The sequence below is a fragment of the Peromyscus maniculatus genome, chromosome 23, assembly GCF_049852395.1.
Source record: "Peromyscus maniculatus bairdii isolate BWxNUB_F1_BW_parent chromosome 23, HU_Pman_BW_mat_3.1, whole genome shotgun sequence".
NCBI classification, from domain to species: Eukaryota; Metazoa; Chordata; class Mammalia; order Rodentia; family Cricetidae; genus Peromyscus; species Peromyscus maniculatus.
Window position 1 is genome coordinate 13,872,428 of NC_134874.1, and position 27,680 is coordinate 13,900,107.

General features: G+C 51.1%; 2 protein-coding genes across 3 annotated transcripts in view; one reads left to right on the forward strand and one right to left on the reverse strand.

The window, feature by feature from the left end:
- The window catches only part of Hvcn1 (hydrogen voltage gated channel 1), a 33,234-nt gene extending 30,032 nt beyond the window's left edge, over window positions 1-3,202 (forward strand). For both annotated transcript variants that reach the window (XM_006970756.4, XM_076561092.1), the window contains 2 exons: window positions 1,092-1,204; window positions 1,512-3,202. In XM_006970756.4, the coding sequence (XP_006970818.1) occupies window positions 1,092-1,204; window positions 1,512-1,598 (200 nt within the window). In that variant the 3' untranslated portion in view covers window positions 1,599-3,202. The remainder of the gene's footprint in view (window positions 1-1,091; window positions 1,205-1,511) is intronic.
- On the reverse strand, window positions 142-27,312 carry Tctn1 (tectonic family member 1). The gene is made up of 15 exons (XM_076561091.1): window positions 26,896-27,312; window positions 24,512-24,632; window positions 19,487-19,617; window positions 17,516-17,667; window positions 14,360-14,459; window positions 12,279-12,388; window positions 11,685-11,705; window positions 10,203-10,337; window positions 9,090-9,215; window positions 8,690-8,777; window positions 7,634-7,772; window positions 6,662-6,824; window positions 3,343-3,462; window positions 2,515-2,678; window positions 142-1,769 (listed from the first exon to the last, which is right to left on the reverse strand). The coding sequence occupies exons 1-14, from the start codon at window positions 27,263-27,265 to the stop codon at window positions 2,535-2,537; spliced, it is 1,920 nt and encodes a 639-aa protein (XP_076417206.1). The 5' UTR covers window positions 27,266-27,312; the 3' UTR covers window positions 142-1,769; window positions 2,515-2,534.
- Window positions 27,313-27,680: the final 368 nt, after the last annotated feature.

Here is a 27,680-nt window from a genome sequence, read left to right on the forward strand (position 1 = left end):
GGCTGCTGTGGCCTGGGACTGCGGGTGGTCGCAGCTCAGCCAGCTTAGCTCTGGGCAGAAGAGAAAAGCATACGAGGGACACTCCTTTGTGTCGTGTGGAGACGGAGGTGACAAGCTGGTGACACATGGGGTTTACACGAATTAATCAAAAAGACAGAGGTAAAAGGTTTATTAAATACACCACAGTGCAGCCACAGTGAGTGGGCTGCTGATGGGGCGCCCTGGCTGAGGGGCTGGCAGCCTCACGGTGCAGCCGGGGCAGGTGCCCTCGTGGGCCTTATCTGGGTTTGTATCTGAGGGGCAGCACTGGTGTTTCTTGAGACTGGCCGTGGGGTCCGGAGCCGTGGGTCACTGGAGGTGAGCAAGGCACCCCAAGTTAGCAGGTCACGTGCCAATCAGTCAGGGCCAAGCACCAGCATAGGGGTCCCTGCTTTAACTTTTGGCCTTTTTGTCTCCACACTCTGGACCCAGGGAAGGCAAGCAGCTTCCAGTTACTGCTGGGGACACTGTCCTTGGGGAATGGGAACACAGGGGTCTGCAGAGACTGCCATGGGGGCCACAGGGAAATACTACCTAACTGCCCACTCTCTGGCTCAGAAATGGCAATCTTGAACCGGGCGGTGGTGGCGCACGCCTTTAATCCCAGCACTCGGGAGGCAGAGGCAGGTGGATCTCTGTGAGTTTGAGGCCAGCCTGGGCTACAGACTGAGTTCCAAGACAGGCACCAAAACTACACAGACAAACCCTGTCTTGGAAAAAAGAAAGAAAGAAAGAAATGGCGATCTTGCCCTCCTGGCTGAGGCTGCCAGTGACAGTTGTTGCTGGGGTCCCAAGTACATACAGGAATTAGCACACAAGGTCTTGGGGCTGACGAGAGGGCTCAGTCAGTAGAGACACTTGCCACTAAGCTTGATGACCTGCGTTCAAGCCCTAGGATCCACATGACAAGGCAAAGAACTGACTCCTACAGTTGTCCTCTGATGTCCACGAGTACCCCCCCCCTCACGCACGCACGCACATGCGCGTGCACACACACACACACACAGTTAAAACAAGCTGTTGTACCGTCACGACCCTCTCCTCCCTTCCAGGCATCATCATCTCGGTGAAGACGCGCTCGGAACGGCAGATCTTAAGGTTAAAGCAGATAAACATTCAACTGGCCACCAAGATCCAGCACCTGGAATTCAGCTGCTCTGAGAAGGTGAGGCTCAGGGACCGGTTCCACTGCCGTCCCTTCCAGCCCATGACTGCCTGTGCTCCTGTGGCCCACAGCCCTGCCTGCTGCCCCCCGTTCCCAGTCTTTCTGGCTTACGCAGCGGCTCCTGGAGCCAGGCCCAGTCCCTCCTCAGGGCATCTTGTTCCTGTGTCACTGCCCAGGGCCCCTCCCGGGAATGGCTCCCCTCAGCAGCCAGAATGCCACAGACTGGCTCTTAGCTCTCTGGAGCCCCAGGCCTGTGGGAATGTGGCTCAGAAGCTCATCACCCGGTGTCTGTCTGCTTTTACAATAGGAACAAGAAATTGAGAGACTCAACAAGCTGTTGAGACAGAACGGACTTCTGGGGACGGGAACTAGCCTTCCAGAAGCTCTACCCTAGAGAACTGTGTGCTGCCAAGTCCGGTCCTCATCTTTGCCTTGGCTTGCGCTCGCTGGATGCTGGGGACACACCTCCGTCCGCTCCGCTGCCTCTTCCGTCCGACCCGGAGCCACCCATCCACGTCCTCCTCCCGCAGTGAAGGAATCATGACCACCTTTTCTCAGCTGGACTCTGCTCGAAAATGGACAAGGAATTGGGCTTGTAAAACTTAATGCCACTGCTTCCCTCCGTGTGTAGGGGACCGGCCCACCCTTTCGTAAGCACATTCTGAAAGGAGGAGAAGCTGGCACCTCACCCCAGCCCCTTCTAGAAAACCTTTCTTGGCCGGCCCACAGCTTCTGGCACTGCATCCCCTAGGGGAGGCATCCTGGTACCCAGCCCCTCCTCGGCAGCATCCAACTGTGTCAGCTTCCAACTGACTCTGCTCTCATCAGCATCCCTCTCAATTACTGTACAATTACTGTATAAAATAAGCGCCCTCTTTCTCCTGGGCCTGCCTACCACACTCTCTCCCGGGTGGCAGCCCACACCAGCCCACCAGTTATAGAGCTAGCTCACTGCAGGGGGGGGGGGGGCAGGCGGCCCTGTAATTAGCATCATCTTGGGGTACAGTGCCCTTGTGGGCACACGTTTTTACACAGCCTCTTGCAGGTTTGTACTTCTCCAACATTGATGGGCATTTTGAAGACAGCTCCCGAGAGAGGAGGGGTAATGCACTGAGGAGGCTCTCCATGCATTGCTACATTAGGCTCTGTCCCTCCCAGCTCTCCAGAGGCGACGAGGCCCGTGACCACCAGACCTGACCCCCTCGCCCAGCAGGGTGAAGTTTCTGAGAGGAAAAGACAGCGGAGATGGGCAAAGGGCTGGCTTAAGGGGACGAGGACCTGGGTCAGGGTCCGTCAGGGTGGGTACTCACTGCTGCAGGGGCCACCCGCATCACACAAACGGGAAGAAGAAGCTGAAGGGTAGCCTGGCGTTGATGGTGGGCGGGGCGCGGAAGCCTGCCTCCGCAGGGGCCGACACATCCACAAACGTCACTGTGGTGGAGATGACCACCGTCCTCTCGGGCCCTGGCGGGGGCTGTAATGGAAAGACAGAACAGGCACGGTCATCCTCCTCCTCCTCGCTCAGCTGGAGTCTGGCAGGCCTGTGGAGTCGCTGAGGCCCGGCGCAGGCGAGCTGCACCACGCTGCAGGCTGACCCAGCAAGAGCAATGACGGTTCGGGGTTGACAAGAACTGGGACCCCCAAATAAAACCTGTCAGTGAGTTTTCCCCTCGAAGTACAAGTTAAAGGATGATGATGAAACTGTTTTAAGATTCGAGATGACCGTGAGGCACGATGGCACTTGCCCCTTATTACTCAGGAGGCTGACGCCAAGAGTCGCAAGTTTGAGACCAGCCTGGGTTACAGGAGACGAGCCTATGTCAAAATACCAGATTCCGCCAGGCACAGCAGCACTAGCTTCCTGTCCCTGAACGTGGGCTGTGACATGAGGATTAACAGCTCAAGTCCAGCCTTGAGACCCTGTCTTAAAAAAGACTGAAATCTAAATAGAAATTATAATCCTTCACACAAGTAATAAACTTTTCCTGTCACACCTGCTCTCACCTCGTCCTGTCTTCACCTGCTCCTCTCACTCTGTTTCTTTCTTTCTGTGCAAGGTTGGGGGTTAGCCCGTGCTAATCCTGGGCCTACCGTCAGGCCACACCCCAGCCCGTGGAGACCGTCGCCAGCAGGCCTACCTCTGGAATGGAGAAGAGCTGGGCAGTGACGTTCACTATCCTGGCTTGGGGATTCATCAGGGACCCATACTTAGTCCATTTCACTTCTATCCCCAGAGCCACGGGGAGCTGGCACGGGCCCTGCAGGAGAAAACTAGATTAAACCAGAATATTACACAACCGTGATCCGCAGCTGAGCACTTGAATTCTGTGTGTAAGATGTTTACCAAACACAAAACGTTCGGAACACAAGGGTGAACGCACTATACGAGTTCAGGTACAAATAAGTTTCCAGAGCCTGAGTCGTTACAGCCCCTCGGCTCCCACGACTGTACCACCCAGTGAGAGACAGGGTCCAGCCCCGCTATCCAGCAGTGGGACCTTCAGGGCCTCGACCGGCCCACATCCACCTCAGAGGAGCTTCTGGAAACTGGCCAGAGGGACAGTAGGGGAGAGACGGACAGAATTCAACAGAGAAAAGGTGAATTTGATTGTAGCTCGGGTTCAAGTGCGAACAGAGGAAACAGAAGCATGCTTTTATCTCATTTCACCAACTAGCAATGGAGATACAACTTGGGCGGGAGATGGCTCTGCAGTTCCGAGCACTGGCTGCTCTTGCAGGACCGACCGCCTGGGTTCAGTCTCCAGCACCCACACAGCAGCTCACAACCACTTGTTATTCCAGTTCCAGGAGATCCACCACCCTCTTCTAGCCTCTGAAGGCCCTACGCACCCGTATGGTGCACATACATACATATGCTTACACACAGAATTTTCTTTTTCAATCTTAAAAAAAAAAAATGCCGGGCAGTGGTGGCGCACGCCTTTAATCCCAGCACTCAGGAGACAGAGGCATGTGGATCCCTGTGAGTTCAAGGCCAGCCTGGGCTACAGAGTGAGTTCCAGGAAAGGGGCAAAGCTACACAGAGAAACCCTGTCTCAAAAAAAAAAAAAAAAAAACACAAAACAAAAAAAAAAGCTGGGCATGGTGGCCCACACCTTTAATCTCAGCACCCAGAAGGCAGAGGCAGGCAGATCTCTGTGAATTCAAGGCCAGCCTGGTCTACAAAATTGAATTCTAGGGGATTGGGGATTTAGCTCAGTGGTAGAGTGCTTGCCTAGCAAGCACAAGACCCTGAGTTCAGTCCTCAGTTCTGGGGTGGGGTGGGGGATAAAATAAAATAATTGAATTCTAGGACTCAGGGATTATACACAGAGAAACCCTGTCTTGAACCCCTCTCCCAAAAACAAGACAAAACAGCGAGAGACAGAGTCAGTGTCTGTATGCTAAGAAAGGTAATGGTGCAGGGCAGGTATAGTGGTGCACACCTTTAATCCCAGCACTCGGGAGGCAGAGGCAGGCGGATCTCTGTGAGTTCAAGGCCAGCCTGGCCTACACAGGGAGTTCCAGGACAATCAGGGGTGTAGAGAAAGACCCTGTGTCCAACAAACAAAAGAAAGGTAACAGTGCTTCATCTGCACTGCGGGGGCCAGCATGGGGCTACCCGAGCTAAGGCTGGATCCTGACTCTGTCCCGGGACCTTGGCTTGGACAGTCCCAAGGGAAATGGGCACTGGGCCCTCCAGACCATCCATCCTTTTGCTGATAACTGTGGAACTGCAGAAGCTACACAGTGGGTAGACGGGGAGCCCACGAAGCTATGGTACTTCCCATAGGTTTGACTTTCCACGTATATTTTCTGTAAATTATGTCCTGGCATTAAAAGCTAGCAGACCTGTGAAACTGGAGACCATCAAAAGCAGTAACAGGTTCCTTAGCTCGCAAGAGCCTTTAGAAACCCTGTCACGGAGCCGGCTTTGCCAGTATCCGGTTGCTAGGAGAAGCTGCAGGTGCAGCGGGTGTGAACAGCAGATGCCCTGGGCCTGCTGCCCCTGGCACTGAGGACTGGTGTCTTTACCCAGTGCCAGAAAGCTAAGAGTCATCCCCCAGGTTCACTGGTGGCTGAGCGCAGGAGTCAAGCGATCCTCGGAGTGGGGGTCTGGTGAGGTTCTTCTCCCCACGGCGGGTGCCACTCCTTAAAAATATCCCAAGCTGATAATGAGAGGCCTGCCGCAGGCAGCTGTGACAAGAAAGAGCTGGGCAATTAGGGGAGAATGGAGTGCACGCCTCCGCTGAGGACAGCCCACACTCGGCTGCTGAGACAAAAGGAGGAGGTGGGCGGAGGAGTCACGTGTGACCAGGAAGCTATTTGTAGGATGTCAGCTTCCATTAAACTCTTTGGGGAACTTGGGAACTGAAAGAGCTCATGTGTGGGTGGGCTGCCATTATAGCCCCCAGGCATGGGATGGAAGTGGTGGTGGAGACAGGAGGCCACATCCCATGTCCCTCCTGTCACCAAATGCCTGGGGAAGGCTTACTGCATCACTGCTGTCCAGGCCGACCATCCTGGGGTTTGGAATATTTGCAAAGCCGTGATGACTGAGAAATTCAGGAGGCTAGACAGGAAATCCATTGTTCATGTCCACCTCACTCAGTCTAGAAATAATGATACTTCAGTGGGCCCAAGTTTTAACCATCGCCACCATGGTGGTGACATGTTGTCACTTAAAGTTTCAGACTTGGATGTCATTTTTTTGGATTAGGAGATTTATTTCTCAACCACAGTGACGGTGGTGGTCACTCGCACTTCCAGTATATGGAGTGGCCCCTTGTCCTGCCAACAGCCAAACAAACTTAGCCCTCTCAACAGCCCTGTGGGGTCAGTGATGTTGTTTCTGAAGGGCTCTGGCAGGCCTTGCCCTCCCCCATTCCCTCTGCCTTGTTAAACGGTGAGATCACATTCCTAAAGCTGGCCACCAAGGTCCATTCCCTTATCTGGCCACTCCCTCGTCCTGAGGCTGACCACCAAGGTGCAGTTATCACAGGATTGAAGTCCAGTCATCAAAGCTCCCTTTGGCTACCCTAATTAACACGCCCAATTAAAACACACCAATTCATCCTAACATGGGGTTTCCTTCTCCCCTTTTGCCTAGGGACCATGTCTCCTCTATCAGAGGCAGGCCTTTGTCTCTCCAGAGCAAACATTCCTTCCCCTCTCCCTTCTCTCTCTCTCTCCTGTCTTCGTCTCTCACTCCCTGGTCTCTGTCGCTCCTTTGTGCTGAGAACCTGGTCTTGGGGTGTCTGGTGCTGACTCTGGTCCTTTCAGTTCCCACGAGCTGGGGAAGCCAACAGAGGCTGGACAACTGCTGACAGAGGCATTGTGAAGAAGTGAGAGCTGGAAAGCCTAGCCAGGCCACAGCACCCGACTCCCACCCCATCTGTGATCCAGCTGGCAGAGGAGGGCACACTAGCAGGTGGCCAGCAGCCTCCCCCTCTTTACCTTCACGTTGGAGGAGTGGGTGATATAACGCACAGGCACCCAGTCCTGCACGTCCTGGGCCCGGGAATTCCCAAACGCAGCCACGTAGTCGGGGAAGGCCTGGCCTCTCAACAGGCCCTGGATCTTCTGTGCCAGGAGCCCACAGGGGATGGCTCCTGTCAGTCTTTGGGAAGGAAAGAGGGGCCAACTCAGGGAGGCACTGATAACCTCCAGCCTTTCTTCCTCTCCAAAAATGCGATCTTCTAACCCCTGGTCATGGAGATGTCCCCAACAGCTTCCCAACCTGTATTTCACCCCCACCCCCCTCTACGATGTGCCAGGGCCAGAAGCCGGGCAACACAGTGGCTTTCCCATATCCTGTCCTCCTGAAGGGTGCTGGCACATGCGAGTTCCACAGGAGGGACCCGGGGTTTATCCTGGGCTGCTGCCCCCTGGCATCCTGTGGGGAAGTGTTCAGTGGAACCCTCAGGAAGAACTTGCTGCTCTGAGATCAGAGCCAGCAATCATACTAATGACCGAGTCCCTCCAAACCACGTGGGAAGGGCATGGGTGGAGACGGGAAATGAAGGGGCAAAGACGTGTGTTTTCACAGAGCGGAGATTCAGCCACAAACACACAGACCCAAAGATCCAGAAATGCCACTGCCGCGCCCGGGAGGCTGCGGTATGCGGCAGGAGGATCAGCGGTTTGAGTCTAGCCTGAGCTGTGCAGGGAGGCCTCACCTCCCATACCACGTTCCAGTTTTCATTCAGTGGCTCTCCTGTGCTGCAGTTAAAATCCAGAAACAGGAAGGGCTTTCAAGGGAAATGTGTTTGCTGAGAACTCAAAAGCTCTTAACCACAAGACACACACACACAGCTCTGCGATCGGTCCTCTGCCGTGCTGGGGACTGGCAGGGCTACAGTGGTTTTGCTGGTGACTGGGTGAAAATAGGGGAAGGGAGGATGCTCTCTCTGCCACGGGCACCCTCACCTGAGCTGACAGCCAGACTGCACGTTGTAGCCAAACAGCACGGGGTCGCGGAGGCCCCCGCTGGCAAGGCAGTCCTGCGCGCCTGCGCTGCGAAGAACGGTAAACTGGCCGTGTCTGTTGGCTGTCTGAATAATCCCAGACATTCACAGGCTGTTAAGGGAGGTAACGGTTCCCGAGCAGCCAGACTGTGCAGGAGGAAAATGGCTTCCCGGTAGGACATGAGACACGAGCGAGGTGCAGTGCCCTGCTCTGGGCCTCTGGGTTGTTCCCGGGAAGGGACAAAGAGATGCCAGTAAAATCTCTTCCTTGCCTGGCTCACCTTCACAGTTAACTCCAGCCAGGTGTGGTGGCCGGGCTGCTAATCATGCTACTAAGAAGGCTAAGGAGGGTTGCACACGTGAGGACTCCTGAACGAGTGAGTTCAAGACTAGCCAGGGCAACTTGCCACAACCTTGTTTCTAAATGAAGGGTAAGGAATGGGCTGAGGGACAGCTCAGTGGCAGAGTGCTCTCCTGGTACGCTCAAGTCCCCAAGGAGGATCTGTGAGACTGAGGCTAGCCTGGTCTACATAGTGAGCTTCAGGACATGGAGAGATCTGCTTCAAAAAAACAAAAAAAGTGAAGGAATAAATGATTCCAACCCTCCTGCCTTCGGGTGTCCTTGGTGCTGCTGCGTCTTTCTTTTGTTTTTGTTTTTGTTTTTTTTTCAAGACCAGGGTTTCTCTGTGTAGTCCTGGCTGTCCTAGAACTCGCTCTGTAGACCAGGCTGGCCTTGAACTCACAGAGATCCGCCTGCCTCTGCCTCCTGAGTGCTGGGATTAAAGGCGTGCGCCGCCACCGCCCAGCTTCGGCGTCCTTGGAAATACACTGTCATCTTCCCCCAAGTGTCTACTCACACCCAACCCCACCACATCTCACTGGCCCCGGGGAAGCTCTGGCCAGTCAGGTGCTTCCCTCCCACAGGCTGCCCACAGCATCCTCGGCAACAAAGGGAAACACGGTCCATCATCCATGCAGACAGGGAAGGTGACCGTCTCCACAGATTCAAACAAAGGATACCCCTTCTGAGGCTGGAAGCCAGCGGCCAGCGGGAGTCCCACTCTGTAACCGGGGTTGCCACTGCGAGGAACAGGCTTGCCGCCATGCTGAAAGACAAGGGCACGTCCTGTGCTACATCACTTCGGCAGCAGCGGGGGCAACACGGTGCTCCTCGTGGTAACATCTGGAAGACAGCTCCCCTGCTCTGAGGTATAAATGGATCCCGGAGAGAGTAGGAGGACAGCACTCTGAGCCCGTGAGGCCCGGGACAGCACCCGGCTTCCCGGCAAACCCCACACACCACGGCGAGTGCAGGCTGGGGAGCTGGGGCATGCTTCTAGACTGCGCCTCCCCCAGAAGTCAGGCTCTCCTTCAGCTTGGCAGCGGAACAACTGAAGAGAAAGAACACTGAGACTTACCTGAATAAAGTGAATCTCAAACTTCTGCTGCAGGAGAGTCACTGTGCTGCTGAATGTCCCCAGCACGAGGGAGAGGCTGGCTTCCCGGATCTGGCCTGTGGCCGTGTACAGCAGACTGTACTTCACCTGGGACAGAACGGGGCTCGTCCACCTCTGCCCACCACCGCTCAGCAGCCACAGAAGAGCCACAGACCCGACTCTGCTGTCCAGTCACACCAGTGATGTCCCCTTAGCATCCCAGGAGACAGAGCCACCTCAGCCTCGCTGTGACCAATTGTTTGATCTTTCAGATTGGTCGACTCAAGCCCAATTTGAACAGCCTATTTCTGCAGAAGAAATGTGTCCAATCGAATAAATGGTGGTGACAATAAAGTGTGTGTGTGTGTGAGTGTGTGTGTGTGTGAGTGTGTGTGTGTGTGTGTGTGTGTGTATGTATGTGAGTGTGGCCAGAGCGTGACGCGGTCTTCCTCTGTAACTCTGCCTTCCTGCCTTGAGACACAGTCTCTCATGGAACCACAGGCTCTCTATTTCAGCCAGGCTGGCCAACCAGTGCACGCTTGGGATCTGCTTGTCTGTCCCTAATGCTGAGGTTACAGCCAGGTACAGTAGCCATGCTTGTTTTGGTTTTGTTTGTTTGTTTGTTTTTCGAGACAGGGTTTCTCTGTGTAATTTTGGTGCCTGTCCTGGATCTCGCTCTGTAGACCAGGCTGGCCTCGAACTCACAGAGATCCACCTACCTCTGCCTCTTGAATGCTGGGATTAAAGGCGTGCACTACCACTGCCCGGCTCCTCCCATGCTTGGCTTTTTACATGGGTGCTAGGGATTCGAACTCAGGTCCTTATGCTTGTGGAACAAACATTCTTACGCCACTGAGCCATCTCCCCAGCCGCCGACAAGAAAATTGTGCCGTATTCTTGTAAGGTGTTGGGTTTAGGGAGACATGTAAAGACATGTCCTCCACTGAGTCAGCGGAGCAGCAGCAGAAACAACTCAGAGTCTGGGCCAGAGTTCTCCCTGGGGGGGGGGGGGGGGGCGGTGTGTGGCTCCCCTGCAGGCCGACGGCTGGAGTCGGGCAGTCAGAGCAGAACTGCGAAGACACACTGGGCACCTACCTCGAGAACAACGTTGCTGCAGAGTCTGTCTTGCCCAGCGCTGACCAGAGATGGCCGTAAGACGCCATGGCCTTCTAACCGGGTCAGCGTGTGATTGAGAGACCGATACATGACAGACTGGATCTTGAGGGAAACCTGAGAGGGAAGACAGCCTTGGTTATGAGGCTACTCCGGGCTACATATAGCACCGGTGACTGTTATGGCAACCAAAGTCTAAAATGAACCTTTAGTAACAATGATGCAAGGCAGAGGACATGCACACTGCCATGCACTGCACTGTGCGTGCTGTGAACCCACTTCTGCAAGAGTGCGGGTATTGCCTTGAAAACACACATACATACACACGACCTTCAGAGAAAAGTCGGAAGGCGGCGTTCTCAGATGTCTATTCATCCCGAGATGGAAACAGCCCAACAGTCCATCTGTGCAAGAAATGCTACTCACCCATAAAAATCAAACCCCAGGCAGGAGAGAGGGCTCAGCAGTTAAGAGCACTGGCTTCTCTTCCAGGGGACCCAGGTTCGAGTCCCAGCACCCACATGGCGGCTCACAAGTGGCTGTAACTCCAGTTCCAGGGGATCTGACAGCCTCTTCTGGCCTCCAAGACTAGCAGGCATGTACGTGGTGAACATACATGCATCAAGCAAAACACCCATGCACATAAAATAAAAACTAAAAAAAAAATTTAAAAAAGCAGCCGGGTGGTGGTGCACAATTTTAATCCCAGCACTCGGGAGGCAGAGGCAGAGGCAGGCGGCCAGACAAACTTTTGAAGGGACATCTGTCATTGTGACCAACACCAGAAGAGTGAAAAAGCATCAAGCAATCCCCTAAGGACAGCCACGCTGCTTCTGACAAGGGCTCTCCATTTCAGTCGTTGGAGGCCACTATCCGGGAAGGTGCCTGAGACACCTGCTCATGTCACTGTGTTCAGGGAATGCGGAGCTGTTTAAAACTTCAACTGGCAAGTGCTGGAGCCGTCACTCTGGAAACAGAGACGCAGTCTTTACATGCCTGCTCCCATGCTGCCCCAACAGCTTGAGTCAAGTGGGAACCCTGGGCTGTGTCTTACAGACACCATGCGGACTGGGCAAGTTTGGAACGGTAGAATCAAAGCACTTTCGAGCGGCTGGAGGGATGTCACAGAAAGGCCTGACATATGTTTTGTTGGAGAACAGGATCTCACTACTGTGTTGCACTGGCTGGCCTGGAACTCTCTATGTAGACCACACTGGCCTTAAACTCACAGAGATCTGCCTGCCTCTGCCTCCCGAGTGCTGGGATTAAAGTCATTTGTTTCTACGTCTGGGTAAAAATAAGTGTTAAGAAAAAAAAAAGGTGGATGACTTGTGGAATGTAATACTCATGGGTTGACCGTTGGCCAACAACATATGCACACACACATAGGCACCCCTGCCATGCCTACCCTGGGGGGGGGAGAGAGAGAGACAGACAGAGACACACAGAGAGAGATGCTTTTACCTGTGTTGTTGAATTGGGCACCTAGACAAAAGAAACCACACTAAACTTAGTTAGGCACAACAAACATGCATTTTTACAGCCCTTTCAGGCTTCAGCTAAGCCATTTTCATCCATCAGAGCCATCGCTAAGACAACAGCAGTCCCCCACTCAGGACTGGCCCTCCCGGGCTTCTAGCTCTGCGCCCATCACTGTATTTCCCTCTACAACCTCGTCCTTCCCATCAGAAGCATCTTTCCGCAGGCCTGCCCGCTTTGGTGCCACTGTGCCGAACCCCCTCATGGCCCTGCTGATTCTGAGAGGCCACCTTTGATGGTGGCGATGGGGCTGTCACCATCACAGCCATCAAAACACCAGATGATTTCTAAAGGTGTGAGCAGTCACTGAAGACCTGGCCTTGGTCAGCTGCTGCCAAGGTGAACGAACAGAAACGAGGTCCACCTGGAGCCCATACAAACATCCTGAAGACGACTCCGGCAGCCACCGACGCCATGGTGCTAGAGAACACAACCTCCCACCCGGGCCAGGCCCGTGCTGAGATCACTACATCTTTGTGCCAAGAGCAGAGCACAGTCGTGCGTCCAGGTGACCCTTACCCTCAGAATGGCAGGGCTGCTGTAATGAGCCATGCTGAGGGCTTCCATTCCTTCGCACTCTTCCATGTCCACCCTTCGGCTGCATTCGAAGGCCTGGCTCACCAGGAATGCTGGAACAGGGAACATCCCGGGGTGGGGGAATACAGAACATATCAGCTAATGAATGGGAACTAAAGCAGTCATGTAAAAAAGGCCACATAATCATCAACACAAATGCAGCGTGTTTCAAATGGGGCTTTCAAGCCGGGTTTCAAGTAGGAAATGCACACGCAAAATATTCTAAACTTAAAAGGCACAAAGGATACTGAACAGTGTCTCCCCCCAATTCTGTCCCCCACCTAGGTCCCTGCCCCAGAGGGAGCAGTGTGACTAGCTGCTGAAGCTTTCTGAAACACTATGCAAATAAAATAAAACACATACGTAAAAGGTTGGCTTTTTTTAAACAATTATTTTCCCCTTTTGGCCACAGATGCATGCACGATACTCTATAATGGGCATTTTTTCCACGAGCAATGACTGCATCCTGAAGACTCTCCAGCAGCCGTGAAGGGATAATTAGTGTTCTCTTGTGGATGTAGCGTAATTACTCCCCAGTTCCCTGCTAACGGCCACTGCGCTTGTCTCTGCCTCGGCTGCTGCTGTCACAGGCTGCATGGGGCTTTTGCACGTGGGCCAAGCCTTCCTGCAGGAGCTTTGGGAACGTGGATCCGTATGTTCCACTGCCCTTGGCAGGGTGGGACCAACTGTTCCACGAGCTACGGCAGGAGAGTATCTGTCCCCCACGGCTCCAAACTCTGAGCTTTGCCACACTCAAAAGTGGAAATGGCTTCTTAGTCTGGCTTGTTTGCTTTTGGAGACAAGGTCTCACTATGTAGCTCAGGCTGGCCTCAAACTGGTGGTCCTCCCTCCTCTCCCAAGAGCTAGGGTTCGAGGCTTGCCCACCTCACCAGGCTGCAGTTGGTTTTAACTGGCAGTGACCTACTATGTGCAGGAAGCTGCTTCTCAACAGAACCTGTTACTCAGTTGCTCATTATGGTCGCTCCCAGCTGGCTGTGGGTTAGACAGCCATGGCCTTAGCCTTCTGTTGCCCAGGCCCTAGGCCTCGGCTCCTCGGCTCTCCTGGAAGAAGTGAGTCTTACCCAGGCACCTGAGCACAATGGTCTCAGTGTTCCCACTGTGAGACTCAGCCCAAGAAATCCTGCACAAGCAGGCCTAGAGTGCGCACGTGGGATCCCAAAACTGGGGAGACTGAGTTGGAAAGACCAGGGTGAGATACACTGGGAGACCCTGACTCAGAAACCAAGTGAGAGCCAGCCATGGTGGCAGTGACTTGACCGCCAGCATTGGGAAGGCACAGGGAGGCACAGAGGCAGGTAGGTCTTTGGGAGCTCAAGGCCAGCCTGATCTATGTATTGAGGTCTGAGCCAGCTGGGGCTACATAGTGAGTCTCAAAAACTAAAAATAAATAAATAAACAAACAAAACAAACAAATAGACAAAACAAATGAAAAGAAACTGAAAGCCTCACCGTTCCACTTCTGAGAAGAAAACAAAGAACTAGTGATGTTAGCTGACCCCAAGGGATACTGTGTAAACCATTTTAATTTTGTATTACATTTGACCTGTGGGTGGGTGGCCGCACAAGAGATAGAGCATGCGAGTGGAAGGCAGGGGGTAACCTATGGGAGTCGATTCCCTCCCTCCACTCCACTCCAGGAGTCTCAGGGAGAGAACTCAAGGTGCCAGGCTTGGCAGCAAGCACCTTTACCTGCTGAGCTGTGTCTCTGGCTGCGGGATGAGGGTTAGCCAGAGGAACCAGCCTCATGCAACATGGCAAGCAGCACACATAAGGGCTTAATGGAATGCTGCAGAGATCTGCAATCCCCGAAATGTGTCTATGTGTCACTGTTTACAGGTGCTTACCATGCTTACTGCAGAGTTCAGGCAGCCATCGACCAGGGTAGAAAGGACCTCTTCAGGCAGGACCTTTGAGGCCTCTCTGCCTGAAGCGTCCTTAGGTTATGAAGCCTGTTTAACTGGCAAGCGTACGTGACTGACGGGAGGAGCAGGGCACGCTCTTACCGGCAGGGTTCTCATCTGTGCACAGAGATGACGTCAGAGGCGAGGGCAGGCTAAGAAACGAACCTGAAGACGCGCCCGCAGTCTGCAGAGGAACTCCGTACTGCAAACACAGAACCCACAGGTGAGACAGGCGTTCCTTCAGCATGCACTGGACACATGGCAGTGCCCATGGGGCTTGGGGTTTGAGGACACGTGCTGAGCACAGTCCCTGCCACACAGGGCTCATTCTCAGCTGCCAACCACATCCACACACACCTTTTTCAAATAAATTTTAAGTTTGTGTGATAGTGCACAGCTTTAATCCCAGAACTTAGGAGGCAGAGGCAGATGGATCTTTATGAATTTGAGGCCAACCTGATCTACATAGTCTCAGGCCAGCCAGGGCAACACAGCCAAACCTGTTGTGTTACAGTTTCCTCCAATATCGACACCTCAAAGAAGCTTCAGGAAGTCCCTGAAACTGACCAGATTCACTAGGCTCCATCCTGCCGGAGTAAGCAAGAAAAGCTGAGAGTCCTTTTGAGACAGGCAGAAGAGCTGGAAAGGAGACTCTCAGACCAGCCAGCGCCTGGTAGGAGCAGAGACCAGCTGAGCTGCCCGGAAGAGGCTTAGAAGAGTGGTTCTCAACGTGGGAGTTGAAGGACCCTTTTACAGGTGTTGCTTAAGACCATCCTCGTGTCAAATATCTACATCACGATTCATAACAGCAACGAAAATCATTTTATGGTAGGAGCTCACCACAACATGAGGAACTGTATTAAAGGGTCACAGCATTAGCAAAGTTGAGAACCACTGCTCTAGCCCCTTAATTAGCTAATTTATTTATTCATTTATTTATTTAGACATGAGGTCTTACTACATTGCCCAGGCTGGTCTTGAACTCCTCCAGGGCTCAAGTGGTCCTCCTGCCTCAGCCTCCCAAAGGATGGGATTAAAGTTGCTTAGGGCAGGTGTGATGATGCATGCCTTTGACCCAGGTTTAACTGTGTCCTCTACTTGGGAGGCAGAGGCAGGCAGATGTCTGTAAATCAGAGGTCAGCCTGGTCCACATATGGGGTTAGGTGAACCACGGCTGCATAGCGAGAGCCTATCTCAAGTAAATAAACCGAGGCTTGAGAGAACGTGAGCGCCTGTGTGTGCCTGCCACTGTACTGTTGCTTGTTTCATTATGGGATGCCCCTGGCACAGGATGAGAAGCTGAAATAGCGTTTACCTCTGTGGACAGGAATCGGACGGCTGAACACAGGCATGAACAAGTCACCGTTCAGGAACACTCATTTAAATGGCAGTTGTGATACTCATTAAAATCTTACAAGATTTTTGTGTGTGTGGATGTGGGGGAGGGGCCCGTGGAGGTCAGAGGTCAGCTGGATGTCTTCCTTAATTGCTCTTCATCTTAAGTTTTTGAGATCAGGTCTCTCTATTTACAACTGGAAGCTTGTGTCTGCTAGGAAAGAATGGTGGGGCAGGATGTTAAGAGCGCAGAGGGCACTAGGCGGTGGTGGCGCACGCCTTTAATCCCAGCACTCGGGAGGCAGAGGCAGGCGGATCTCTGTGAGTTCGAGGCCAGCCTGGGCTACAGAGCAAGATCCAGGAAAGGCACCAAAACTACACAGAGAAACCCTGTCTCGAAAAACAAAAACAAACAAACAAAGAGCACACAGTGCTTTTGCAGAGGATCCAATTCCGTTTCTAAACCGCCCCTCATAAGACAGCTCACAACCACCTGTAACTCCAGCTCCATGGGATCCAACGCCCTCTCCTGGCCTCCGCAGGCACTACACTCACTTGCACATGTCCCCACACACAAACATAATTACCCCGGCATGGAGGTGCACACCTTTGTGCCCAGCACTCAAAGGCAGAGGCAGGCAGATCTCTAAGAGTTTGAAGTCAGCCTGATCTACATAGCAAGATCCAGGACAGTCAAGGCTACATAATAAGACCCAGTCTCCAAATAAATATAAACATGCAATTAATGTTTTTAATTAAAAAAAAAAAAAAAAGAGTGGATAGTGGCTGGTGTAATCCTCCACTCAGGAGGTAGAGATGGGAAGATTATCACTTCAAGGACAAGCTGAACTAACTATACAGTGAGACTCGAAGGTGAAAAATTAAAAATGGATAGAAGGGCTGGGCCTGGGGTGCTGGGGAATGCATGAGCACTAGGGTCCCTTCCCCAGTGCTGCCAAGACTGGAATGCTGGGACACACAGCAGGCAGGCTTGTCAGGATGTCCTGACACTGGTCCCCAAGCTCTTTTCCTGCACCTGTTTCTCTCAGTTCAGTGGCACCGCCGTGTGTCCTTCCCAGCAGTGTGTCCTTCCCAGGCTGCGTTCGGCAATGCTGAGAAAGCCCTCCACAGTGCCTGGCACACAGGGATGCTCACAGAACAGCAACCAGCCTTCATATGACATGGGAAGACACAAAGTACTTAATCCCTCAGTTCTGCTTAGAGGCAGGGTTTCGTGTGGCTCAGGCTGCTTTAAACTTGAATTCCTGCTCCTCCTGCCTCCACTCCCCACCACTGAGATTATAGGTGGGTACCAGTACGCCCAGCTTTGGAAAAGTACATCCAACATTAACGGGTTTGCTAATGAAGGGGTATATAAAATAGCACACAGACTCCTAACGTCCACAAAACAGAAAACGACTCTGAGAGGACCTGGCATCCAGGCGGTGCACTCCTCATGCCCAGAGGCAGGCTTCAATCATTTTCCTACACTCTCCTGTGCTGAAAAGAATAGAAAATTATGCAGAGATAAAATTCAACTGCAGAGCTGAGCGGTGCTGGCGCATGGCTTTAATCCCAGCACTCGGGAGGCAGAGACAGGCGGATCTAGGGAGTTTGAAGCCAGCCTGGTCTATGAAGTGAGTGAGTTCCAGGATAGCCGGAGCTGTTACACAGAGAAACCCTGAACAAAAAAATCAAACAAACAAAACAAAACAAAAAATCCAACTGCAGAAGTGACCTGAAATCCTGGGTTCAGAATTTGAACATCACTTGAATTCCCATGCTCTTTGAGAGGACAGCAGTGACTCTCTGGTGTCATCCATGTCCCAAGGGCTGGCAGTTTGGCTTTCTATATTGATACTGAAATTAGCTTATGGAGTATTTCAGGACAGATGAGAGACTGTCCTCTAGTTGTTGGCTCACCTCGTATTTAGTGGGCTGTGGGGCATCTGATGGGGCCGTGGAAGGAACATCCGACTCGACACTCGGCGTAAAACCACCTGATGCTTGCATCAGTCTGTCAAAATTGTTCTCGTCGGGCACTTCGGGATTAGCAAAGGACAGTGCGGACTTGTCTGTTTTTAGACAAAGCGTTAAAAATCAGAAGAAAGGTGTGGAGTACGTGACAGCTCAACTTGGAAACCCCTTCTCAGTAGCAACGAGACTGATGTTAAGAGCCTGGCGGTGGTGGCGCACACCTTTAATCCCAGCACTCAGGAGGCAGAGGCAGGTGGATCTCTGTGAGTTCGAGGCCAGCCTGGTCTACAGAGCGAGATAACTACACAGAGAAACCCTGTCTTGAAAAACAAAACAAAACAAAACAAAAACAAACAAACAAAAAGATTGATATAAGAAAGTTTTTCTGGGCTATCTAGATGGCTCAACAGGTAAAGGCGCTTGCCACCAGGCCCGGTAACCTGAGTTTGATCCCCAGGACCCACATCACTAAAGAGAGAACTGACTCCAGAAAAGACCCCTCTAACCTATGCAAGGTTACACACACAAACAAAGGTAATTTAAAATGATTTTTTGTTGGATGGTGGTGGCACATGCCTTTAATTCCAGCACAGGCAGAGGCAGGTGGGTCTCTGAGTTCAAGGTTTACATAGTGAGTTCCAGGACAGCTAGGTTACACAGAGAAACTCTGTCTCAAAAGAAAAAAAAAGTTTTATTGTATATTTGCCTCTCCTGGGATTTCTTGAGGCTTGTTAAGTGAACAGAATCCCTAATCATAATGAGTTCAAGACCATCCTGGTCTATATGGCGAGTTCCAGGCCAGCCAGGATACACAACGAGACCCTGTCTTGAGAAATCAATGAACAAACAGAATCAGTAGACCTGGCTGCATCTAACAGTGTGGTCGGTAGTGATTGCTTCGAAGGCCTGCAGGGAAACAACAGCAGAAACCAAGAGACAGAGCTGGTCACTTTCTCCAGCGCACAGACAAGCGTCTGCTTCTTCCCGCTTCCAGGGATCACTCTCTGGGGGGCTGTGGGGAGATAAGACTCATTCATCTCTTGGCAGCCACCTCCTGTGCTGGGTATGAAGGGAGAAGAAGAGGCAGGCTCCATGTCCACTGGGCTGCTGTTATGGCTTAGACAGTCATCGCCACCGCCGCCGGACGGTGGTGGCGCACGCCTTTAATCCCAGCACTTGGGAGGTAGAGGTAGGCGGATCTCTGGGAGTTCGAGGCCAGCCTGGTCTACAAAGCAAGATCCAGGACAGGCACCAAAGCTACACAGAGAAACCCTGTCTCAAAAAACAAACAAACAAAAAAAGACAGTCATGGCCAGTTGTCACTGAGGATAAGTCACAGCACATTCCCCCAAGTCTTTAATCACGGGGGAACACTTTGGGATGAGACGATGAAGCTGGACTGCCAAAGCCATGAGTGTGCCTCTGCTATCCTGAGAACGGCACACACTCACGAGCAACACACTGCCTAGGCTGACTGCTCAGGTAAAAATACAGATCCTGTAGTCATGCAAATACTCTCAGTAAAAATAACAAAGAAAAAGGAAATGGAAACCACAGGTAACATTTAAAGATGAAACTGACTTTCAACTATTACTCCAAGAGGAAATAAACGTGCATGCACACACATGTACATGTATGCACACACGCACACACACCCCAGATTCCTATGTCTACAGCACATAAACCTCTTTGAAGTCAAGCATAAGATAAAGACAGCTAACAGCGTAAGGACTTGAAGACAGTGTGTGCCAAGGACCTATAAAGTTACTGTAAATTCAGCCTCCAGCCTTGAATTATTCACACAGCCCACACCCAGGATGGGCGCTTTAAATGGAACTGAATGAAGTGCTTTCCCCAAAAAGAAACTTTTAAAAGAAAGACAGGGCTTCACAACATCTATCAAAGCCAAATACTTACAGTTTGAAATATGGACGCAGAAGACGGAAGGGTTGATCTGGTCAGTGAGTCTAAAGACGCGGTGAGGAGGGTCTGCCGTCAAGTTCATCGAGTAGACGGCTGCCTTCTGACTACAGAACTGCCCATTACCCCTGAGAGTCGAAAACGACAGTGAGTTGGCTGTGCACAGTCTACGCCAGGCTTGTCTCCAGATCCTTCACTACACTAACAGGAACCACGAGGACGCCGATGGAGTCGGACGTCACAACAGACTCCGTTTGTGTTTATTTGCTCTTACAAGTGGGGCCCTGAAGCTTTTATCTCGAACAGAAAGAAGACAGGCACAATAACTTTGGCCAGGCATGCTGGTGCACGCCTGTATTCCCAACACCGGAGCGGTCGAGACAAGTGGGTCTCTGAGTTCAGGTCTACACAGCAAGTTCCACGTCAGTCAGAGCTACACAGACCCTATCTCAAAAATATATAATAACAACAACAACAACAACAAACAAACAACATTTAAGGGAAGGCTGCTGGGTGTGGAGTAGAGTGCACTTTTCCATAAACTTGAACAGCATTAAGATTTTTGGGATGATATTTTGGGAGCTGGAGAGGCGGCTCAGTGGTTAAGCATTTCCTGCCCTTACAGAGAACCTAGGTTCAGATCCCAGAACCCACATCAAGGCAGCTCATGCCTGTAACTCCACTTCCAGGGGATCTGACACTCTCTTCTGGATTCTGTGGGCACTACATGTAACCGGCACACACAGCACACACAGGCACACACACATCTAAATAAAATAAATATAAAAGCATACCAGGAAGATTTGAATGTATTTTTATTATATTTGTTTGATGTGTGTGTGTGTGTGTGTGTGTGAGAGAGAGAGAGAGAGAGAGAGAGAGAGAGAGAGAGAGAGAGAGAGAGAGAGAGAGAGAGTGCTTTTTCCACGGCACACATGTGAAAGTCGGAGGACAATTTACATGAGTCAGTTCTCCTTTTACTATGTAAGTCCTAGAGCTCAAGCTCAGGTCAGCAGGCTTGGCAGGAAGCACCTTTACCCACTGAGCCATCCTGCCCTGCTCTCTTCCCCATTCTTCTCTATCTCAGCTACCTGTTTGTTCAGTCAATGTCACAGCCTACAATGCCTGTCCCCCAGCTTGTGCTTGACCCTCAGGACTCAGCACAGCTCGGATGGTCTTTTCTAGAAAGCCTTCCCCGCCTAGCTGAGGTAGACGGCGTTCTCTGGGGTTCCTCAGGGCCTGCCTCGTTCACCCCTCTGGCTCATACAACAGTAAGCTCTTAAAAGCAGCACGGGCAAACTCAGCTCCATGTCTCGAGTGCTCGGAGGAGGTGCTCAAGAAGGCCCAGAAGGTGGCCAAGCGTAGAGTCCCTGCCTAGCCACACCTATCCTTTCCCCTGCTTTGCCATTGGCCGTTCAGCTCCTTTAGACCAATCAGGTGTCTTAGACAGGCAGAGTAACATAGTTTTACAGAGTTTAACAAATGCAACATAAAAGAACACATCACATCTTTGCATCATTAAACAAATATTCTACAGCATAAACAAATGAAACACACCTTAAACTAATATTCCACAACAGACTCTCAAGTCCACAGAGGAGCTGTTTTTATAAGATTTATAGACTACAGGCCTGCCTGCTCAGTCACACATTGGTGGCAGCTTTTGCTCAGCTACAACACTCATGTGACTGGTGAAGACTAACATGTTGCCCGGCTGGCCCTTTACAAAGCCTGCCATTCTCTGTTCTGAAAACTACAGTTTACATCTAGAATTACTGTATTTGGTGGCCAGGAAGATGGCACATAAGGTGATCAGCACCTGCTGCCAAGCTGATGACGTGAGTTAGATCCCCGAGACCCACCTGTGCTGGGGATGTTTTTCTATAGGCTGTGAATATATGCTGCTCCATTGGTTAATAAGGAAGGCTATCTGGCCAATGGTGAGGCACAATAAGGTTAGGCGGTACATTCCAACTGAAGATGGAGAAGAATAAGGGTGGAGTCAGAGGAGATGCTGCGAGCCGCCACCAGGAGAAGTAAGATGTGAGAGAGCAGATAATGCCATGAAGCCACGTGACAAAACACAGATTAATAGAAATGGGTGGAGTCGAGATGTAAGAGCTAGCTAACAAGAAGCCTGAGCCATGGACCATATGGTTTGTAATTAATATAAGCCTCCGGATGATTATTTTATAAGCAGCTGTGAGAGCTCAGGTGGGAGAGATTCGTCTGAACCGTGGGTCTAGGAGGGACCAAGAAACTTCCACCTGGGCTGGAGAGATGGCTCAGAGGTTAAGAGCACCGACTACTCTTCCAGAGGTCCTGAGTTCAATTCCCAGCAACCACATGGTGACTCACAACCATCTGTAATGAGATCTGTCACCCTCTCCTGTATATATAATAAATAAATAAATCTTTAAAAAGAAAGAAAGAAAGAAAGAAAGAAAGAAAGAAAGAAAGAAAGAAAGAAAGAAAGAAAGAAAGAAAGAAAGAAGGAAACTTCCAGGCTGGAGAGATGGCCCAGTGGATAAGAGCACTGGCTGCTCTTCCAGAGGACCCAGGTTCAATTCCTAGGACCCACATGGCAGCTCACAACTGTCTGTAACTCCAGTTCCAGAGGATCTGATGCTAATGCACATTAAAAAAAAAAGTTAAATAAATTTGAAAGAAACTTCCACCTACACACATGATAGAAGGGGAAAACTGATTCCCTAAAGTTGCCCTCTGACCTCCACTTGGGCACCATAGTTTGAGCATACATATACATAAATATAAAAAATGTATATATTTATTTATATACAAATAAATAAATATGTAATTTAATAAGGCTGCACAGGGGCTGGGTGTTATGATACATGTCTTTATTCCCAGTCTTCAAGAAGCAGAGACAGGCAGATCTCTCTGAGTTCAATGCCAGGCTGGTCTACAAAGTGAGTTCCAGGACAGCCAGGGCTGCATAAAGAGACCCTGTCTCAAAAATTTAAGGGGGCCAGAGCAATGACTCATCAGTTAGTTAAAAGTGTATACTGCTCTTGAAGAAGACCCAAGTTTGGTTCCCAGTACCTATGCTAGGCATCTCACAGCCTCCTATGACTCCAGGTCCAGGGAACCCAACACCCTCTTCTGGCCTCAGCAGGCAACTATACCCATGTGCATACCCTCCCCACACCCCGCCTAAGACACACATGCATACTCATAATTAAAAATAAAAATAATAAAAGGTAGCTGGGTGGTGGTAGCGCACGCCTTTATTCCCAGCACTCGGGAGGCAGAGGCAGGTAGATCTCTGAGTTCAAGGCCAGACTAGTCTACATAAGAAGTTCTAAGCCAGCTAGGGATATACAGTGAAACCTTGTCTCAAAAAAACTTAATTACTGTATTTTAATAAATGGCACTCCAATTCAAAAATGACATTCTTTCCCCACCCCCCTCCGGAGCTGAGGACCAAACCCAGGGCCTTGGGCTTGCTAGGCAAGCGCTCTACCACTGAGCTAAATCCCCAACCTCAAAGATGACCTTCTTACAGGGCTGGCGGTACATGCTTACAGACCCAAGACAAGAGCAGACTTATTTTCAAGGAAGGCTAAATCAATCTCTGGTCCTGGAAGCCAGAAAAGGACCCCCTCCAGCAACCTGCTCTCCAATCTTCTTCACAACATTTGAGGGGGATTTGGTTTCTCCCAAGGGTTGATAAAAAGGATTTCCCATGGCAAGAGTCCACTGTGTTTCCAAAAGGACTAAGCCTGCCATGTGGCTGTCACTGAATTTCAGTCAGCTCTCTCTGCAGTAAGCTGGTCCCACCCTGAATGCATGAGCCTTTTCAAAGGGCTGCTGTTTTTTGCAAAAAAAAAACACTGAAAAACAAGATGAGATTACTCAGAACTGATCGCTTCTTCACCTTGTATTCCCATGAGAAGGTCTCATCATTTCCCATGCACTGTGAACTGAGAATCAATCCTTGCTTTGTTTTCAACCAGAGAGGTGCACACCAAGTATCCCAACTAACTAGTTAGTGTCCACAGAAAGAGCTGGGAAAGACAGGGGCTGGGGAGGTGGCTCAGTGGGTAAAGTGCTCGACTCAGGAGCATGAGGGCCTAAGTTCGATTCCCAGCATGGGTAAAAGCCAGGCATTGGTGGGTATCTGTATCAGGGCACTGGGCAGGGGAGGAGACAAAGCTCTCAGTCAGTCAGTCTAGCCAAAAAAACAAAAAGGAGCTCCATGTTCAGTGTGAAAACCCATCTCAAAAATGAAGGTGGAGCTGGATGGTGCTGCTATAAGCCTTTAATCCCAGCACTAGGGAGGCCAGCTTGGTCTACAGAGTGAGTTCCTGGAGGGCTACACATAGAGACCCTACCTTAAAACAAACAAACAAACAAACAAAGAAAATTAAGGTGGAAAGCAACAGATGATGAGACCCATGTGACCTCTGGCCAACACCCATGAATACAAAGATAAGCACACCCATACTTATACTATACATGCACACCCATGCATATACTATATACACAAAGGTGCACACACACCTAGGCTGTATGAGACTAATTCACAGGTACAAACTGGTGACACATTACCTCTGCACAGCTCAAACATTAATCTACAAACACAGAGAGTCTTATTTCATAACACTCCAGAGCAGTGGTTCTCAACCTTCCTGATGCTGCGACCCTTTAATACAGTTCCTCATGTCGTACTGACCCCCAACCATAAGATTATTTCATTGCTACTTCATAACTGTAATTTTTTCTGGTTATGAATGGCAATGTAACTATCTGATATACAGGATATCTGACATGTGACCCCCAAAGGTCACCACCCCACAGGTTGAGAACGGCTCCTCTAGAGGTAACACACATGCCCTTCCATTGCCCACACTGTTGTGGGGTCGCACGCAGACAAGCAACTGCTTCTGACACACAGGGCTTTGCACAGCAGGGCTTCTAAATAGTGAGGAACACACTTTGTGTCCACAAATTTTACTGTCCTGGCCAAACTGCCATCAGAACTCCCTGTCGTATGCTTACGTGACAAGTGGGACTGAGCAGGCAGAGAAGACGCTGAAATCCATGGTGCTGCAGTCAGGGTCACAGCAGCAGTTGACGTCACACTGGGCTGGAAGCAGGTCACAGACGCACAGAGCAGCAACTGAGAAATAAAGACGGGGATGGGGGGGTGTTCAGAGGGTCAGAGGGCAGGCTGTTACTGCTCCCTGCCACCAAAGGACCCCAGAAGTCAATGTCACAAGATATCTGGTTCCTACAGTGCTTGCGGGAAAGCTACCTCAGTCACTTTGAGTACCCCCCATCAGGGTCTCCCTGAGGTGGCTGCAGATGCCTGCGCTCATACTTCAGAGTCGATTCCAAGGGAGGATTGTTGGCAACTCATCCCTTTCCTCACACACCCCGGTTGTTTTTTATTTTCAATTTTTTTTTTTTTTCAAGAAAGAATTTCTCTGCCTTGGCTGTCTTGGAACTAACTCACTCTGTATACCAGGCTGGCCTCGAACTCAGGCCTCTGCCTCCTGAGTTCTAGGATTAAAGGTGTACACCACCACTGTCCAGCCAAAATGTTCTTTTTTTTTTTTTTTTAATTTTAAAATTTACAATACAGGGTGATAAATTGATGGTAGGATAACACCGCATGGAGGAAAAGCAGGAATCCGCTCCTCAGTGCGGTAGCAACTCTGACCTTGTCCACCCTGCCGCTCATCTTGACTCTTCCGCATTCCACTGTCAGCCCCCCTTCACAGAGACATCCACATGAGCAGAGAGAGCTTCCTCCTCCAACGGACCGAGAGCTCTGGGCACTCAGTATTTGACTACACTGTTTCAATTCATTACTAACGTTACTGCCTTATTCATTCCCTGTCAAACAGAGAAAACCCTTTGAAAGAAATAACCGAGAGCCTGAAGAGAAGGCTAGGCAGTTCAGAGCACTGGCTGCTCTTGCAATGGATCTAACTTTGGTTCCTAGAACCCACATGACAGCACACAGCCATCTCTAACTCCGGTTCCAGGGGATCTGATGCCCTCTTCTGGCCTCTGCGGGTACCAGGCACCCTTAGAGTACACAGATATACATGCAGGCAAAACAGCCATCCACATAAGATAAAAATGAATAAATCTTAAAAAACAAAACAATACCAGTATGAAAATAACAAACTGAGTTCACGGCCCAGACTATTGTGAGGAGAGGGGAAACAATAAATTCAGGAAATAAAAATTTCAGTATTCTGTTGTTGCTATTGCTGTTTGCTCTGTTCCCCAAAACAGAGGCTCATGTGGAGCACCCTGGCCTCCTAATCCTCCTACCCCTTGGAGAAAATTCGGGATCACAGGTGTGGACCACCATGGTTCCTCCCTCCCCCAGCCAAGGCCTCACTGAATCTTAACTGTAATGTTTTGTTTTGTTTTGTTTTGTTTTGTTTTGGGGGGGGGGCAATCTCAAGCTACAAACAAAGGAAGGAATTTTAGTCAAATGCTTATAGGATGTCACACCGACATTCTTGAATGTCTGAATGAATGGTTTCACAACCGAAAACAGCTCTAGAGACAGGAGGCCAACACCTGTGCCTCCCAGTCAAGAAGGTATGCAGGTTATAGGCCAGTCTGGTCAACTTAGCAAAACTGTCAGCAAGGGAGCTAGGCAGGAAGGAGAAGGCGGGAGACTGGAAGGGTTTGAAAGCAGGCTGGAGAATATGGTTCAGGAGTTAAGGGCACATACTGCAGGATGGACAGATGGCTCAGTGGTTAAAGGCACTGGCTGCTCTTCCAGACCTGAGTTCAATTCCCAGCAACCACATGGTGGCTCACAACCATCTGTAATGAGATCTGGTGCCCTCTTCTGTATACATAATAAATAAATAAATCTTAAAAAAAAAAAGATTCACAAACTCAAAGGGTCACAGAGCCTCTGAAGTCACAGGTGTAAAGTCAGATTATCAAATACTCACTAAATGTGTAACTGCAAGACTAAAAGATCCGTTTCTCGGCTGGTGATATAGTACAGATAAAAGCACTTGCCAACAGGCCAGGCACCCACTTGGTTTGGGAGGAGCAAATTTCAAGCTGTCCTATGACCTCCACATGGCGTGGTATCTCATGCCCAAATACATAAATAAGTAAATGCAATATATATATTTCCTCCACGTCCCAGAAACTAACTTCATCTTCTTCAGCTGCGCAAATTTATTCATTATGAACTTTGGGCATTAACACTGCCCGGGACTAACTGAAGTTTTCCAAGATCTGAGAGTGTGTCCCACTTAGGCCCCGCTTCCCGCGCTCCGGTCTCCCTCTCTGGGTGAGGACAGGGAGCCTGAGAAGGACGGAACTTGGAGCGGTTATCATTTTCCCTACGTTCTCACTAGTCTTCTACCCGCTCCGGGGAGTTCACACTTGGTACCCACCGTCCGTGACCGGGGTGGGCCTGGGGCCAGAGAGCTCCGGAGCCCTGGGAGTCCCCGGGGTCCTAGGCGACGAGGAGGAGGGCTTGAGAGTGGCTGGGGTGGCCTCGGTGGAGTTGAGGTCCTCCTTCGTCATGGTCGGGGTGGCCGCGGCAGGAGTGGCCACAGCCGGGGTAGCCACAGCCGGGGTGGCCAGGGCCGGGGTAGCCGCAGCCGGGGTAGCTGCGGCCGGGGTGGCCACCGCCGGGGTAGCTGCGGCCGGGGTGGCCACCGCTGGGGTAGCCACGGCCTGGGTGCTTGCTGAAGCACAGCAGCTCAGCAGCACCAGCAGGAGCAGCGGGAAGCCCCGCGGCCCCATGGCCGAGCAGAGCATCCCGGGCCCGGGACTCGGGCCTGGGAGTTGCCAGGCAACAAACACAGCCGAGCGCAAGGTGTCATGGGAAAGGGCTCCGGAGGCCGCCATAGCATGAAGGAGGAGGTGGAGCCTGGAGCCAGGCCTGTGTGGGGATAGGCTAGGGGCCCGACAATCACGCCGGGGGCGGGGCTAGAGGCGGGGACTACGCCATGCTTGTAAGGTCCGGACTGATGGGCACGGCAGGGGCGGGCCAAAAGAGGAGGGCGGGGCCAGGACCTGCGGGGGCGGGGCCTGGGGCTGCTCTTTCTGGTTGTGACAGCCTGCGGGCTTCGAGGCGGTTTCAAACATGTAGATTCCAATCTACAGCCTCATGGTATTTGGAGTCCGTCAAGTCTAGGACAGAGCTTAGAAGTGAGTATTTCTCTTTTCTTTT

Bases quoted from the DNA above. Each gene is read 5' to 3' on its own strand.
- Tctn1 (XM_076561091.1), bottom strand. From the start codon at position 27,265: ATGCTCTGCTCGGCCATGGGGCCGCGGGGCTTCCCGCTGCTCCTGCTG. The intron at 12,389-14,359 runs GTAAGAGCGTGC...TCCCTGTTCCAG, and splicing joins CACAGATGAGAACCCTGCCG to CATTCCTGGTGAGCCAGGCC. The intron at 8,778-9,089 runs GTAAGTCTCAGT...CTTGTCTTTCAG, and splicing joins TTGAGATTCACTTTATTCAG to CATGGCGGCAAGCCTGTTCC.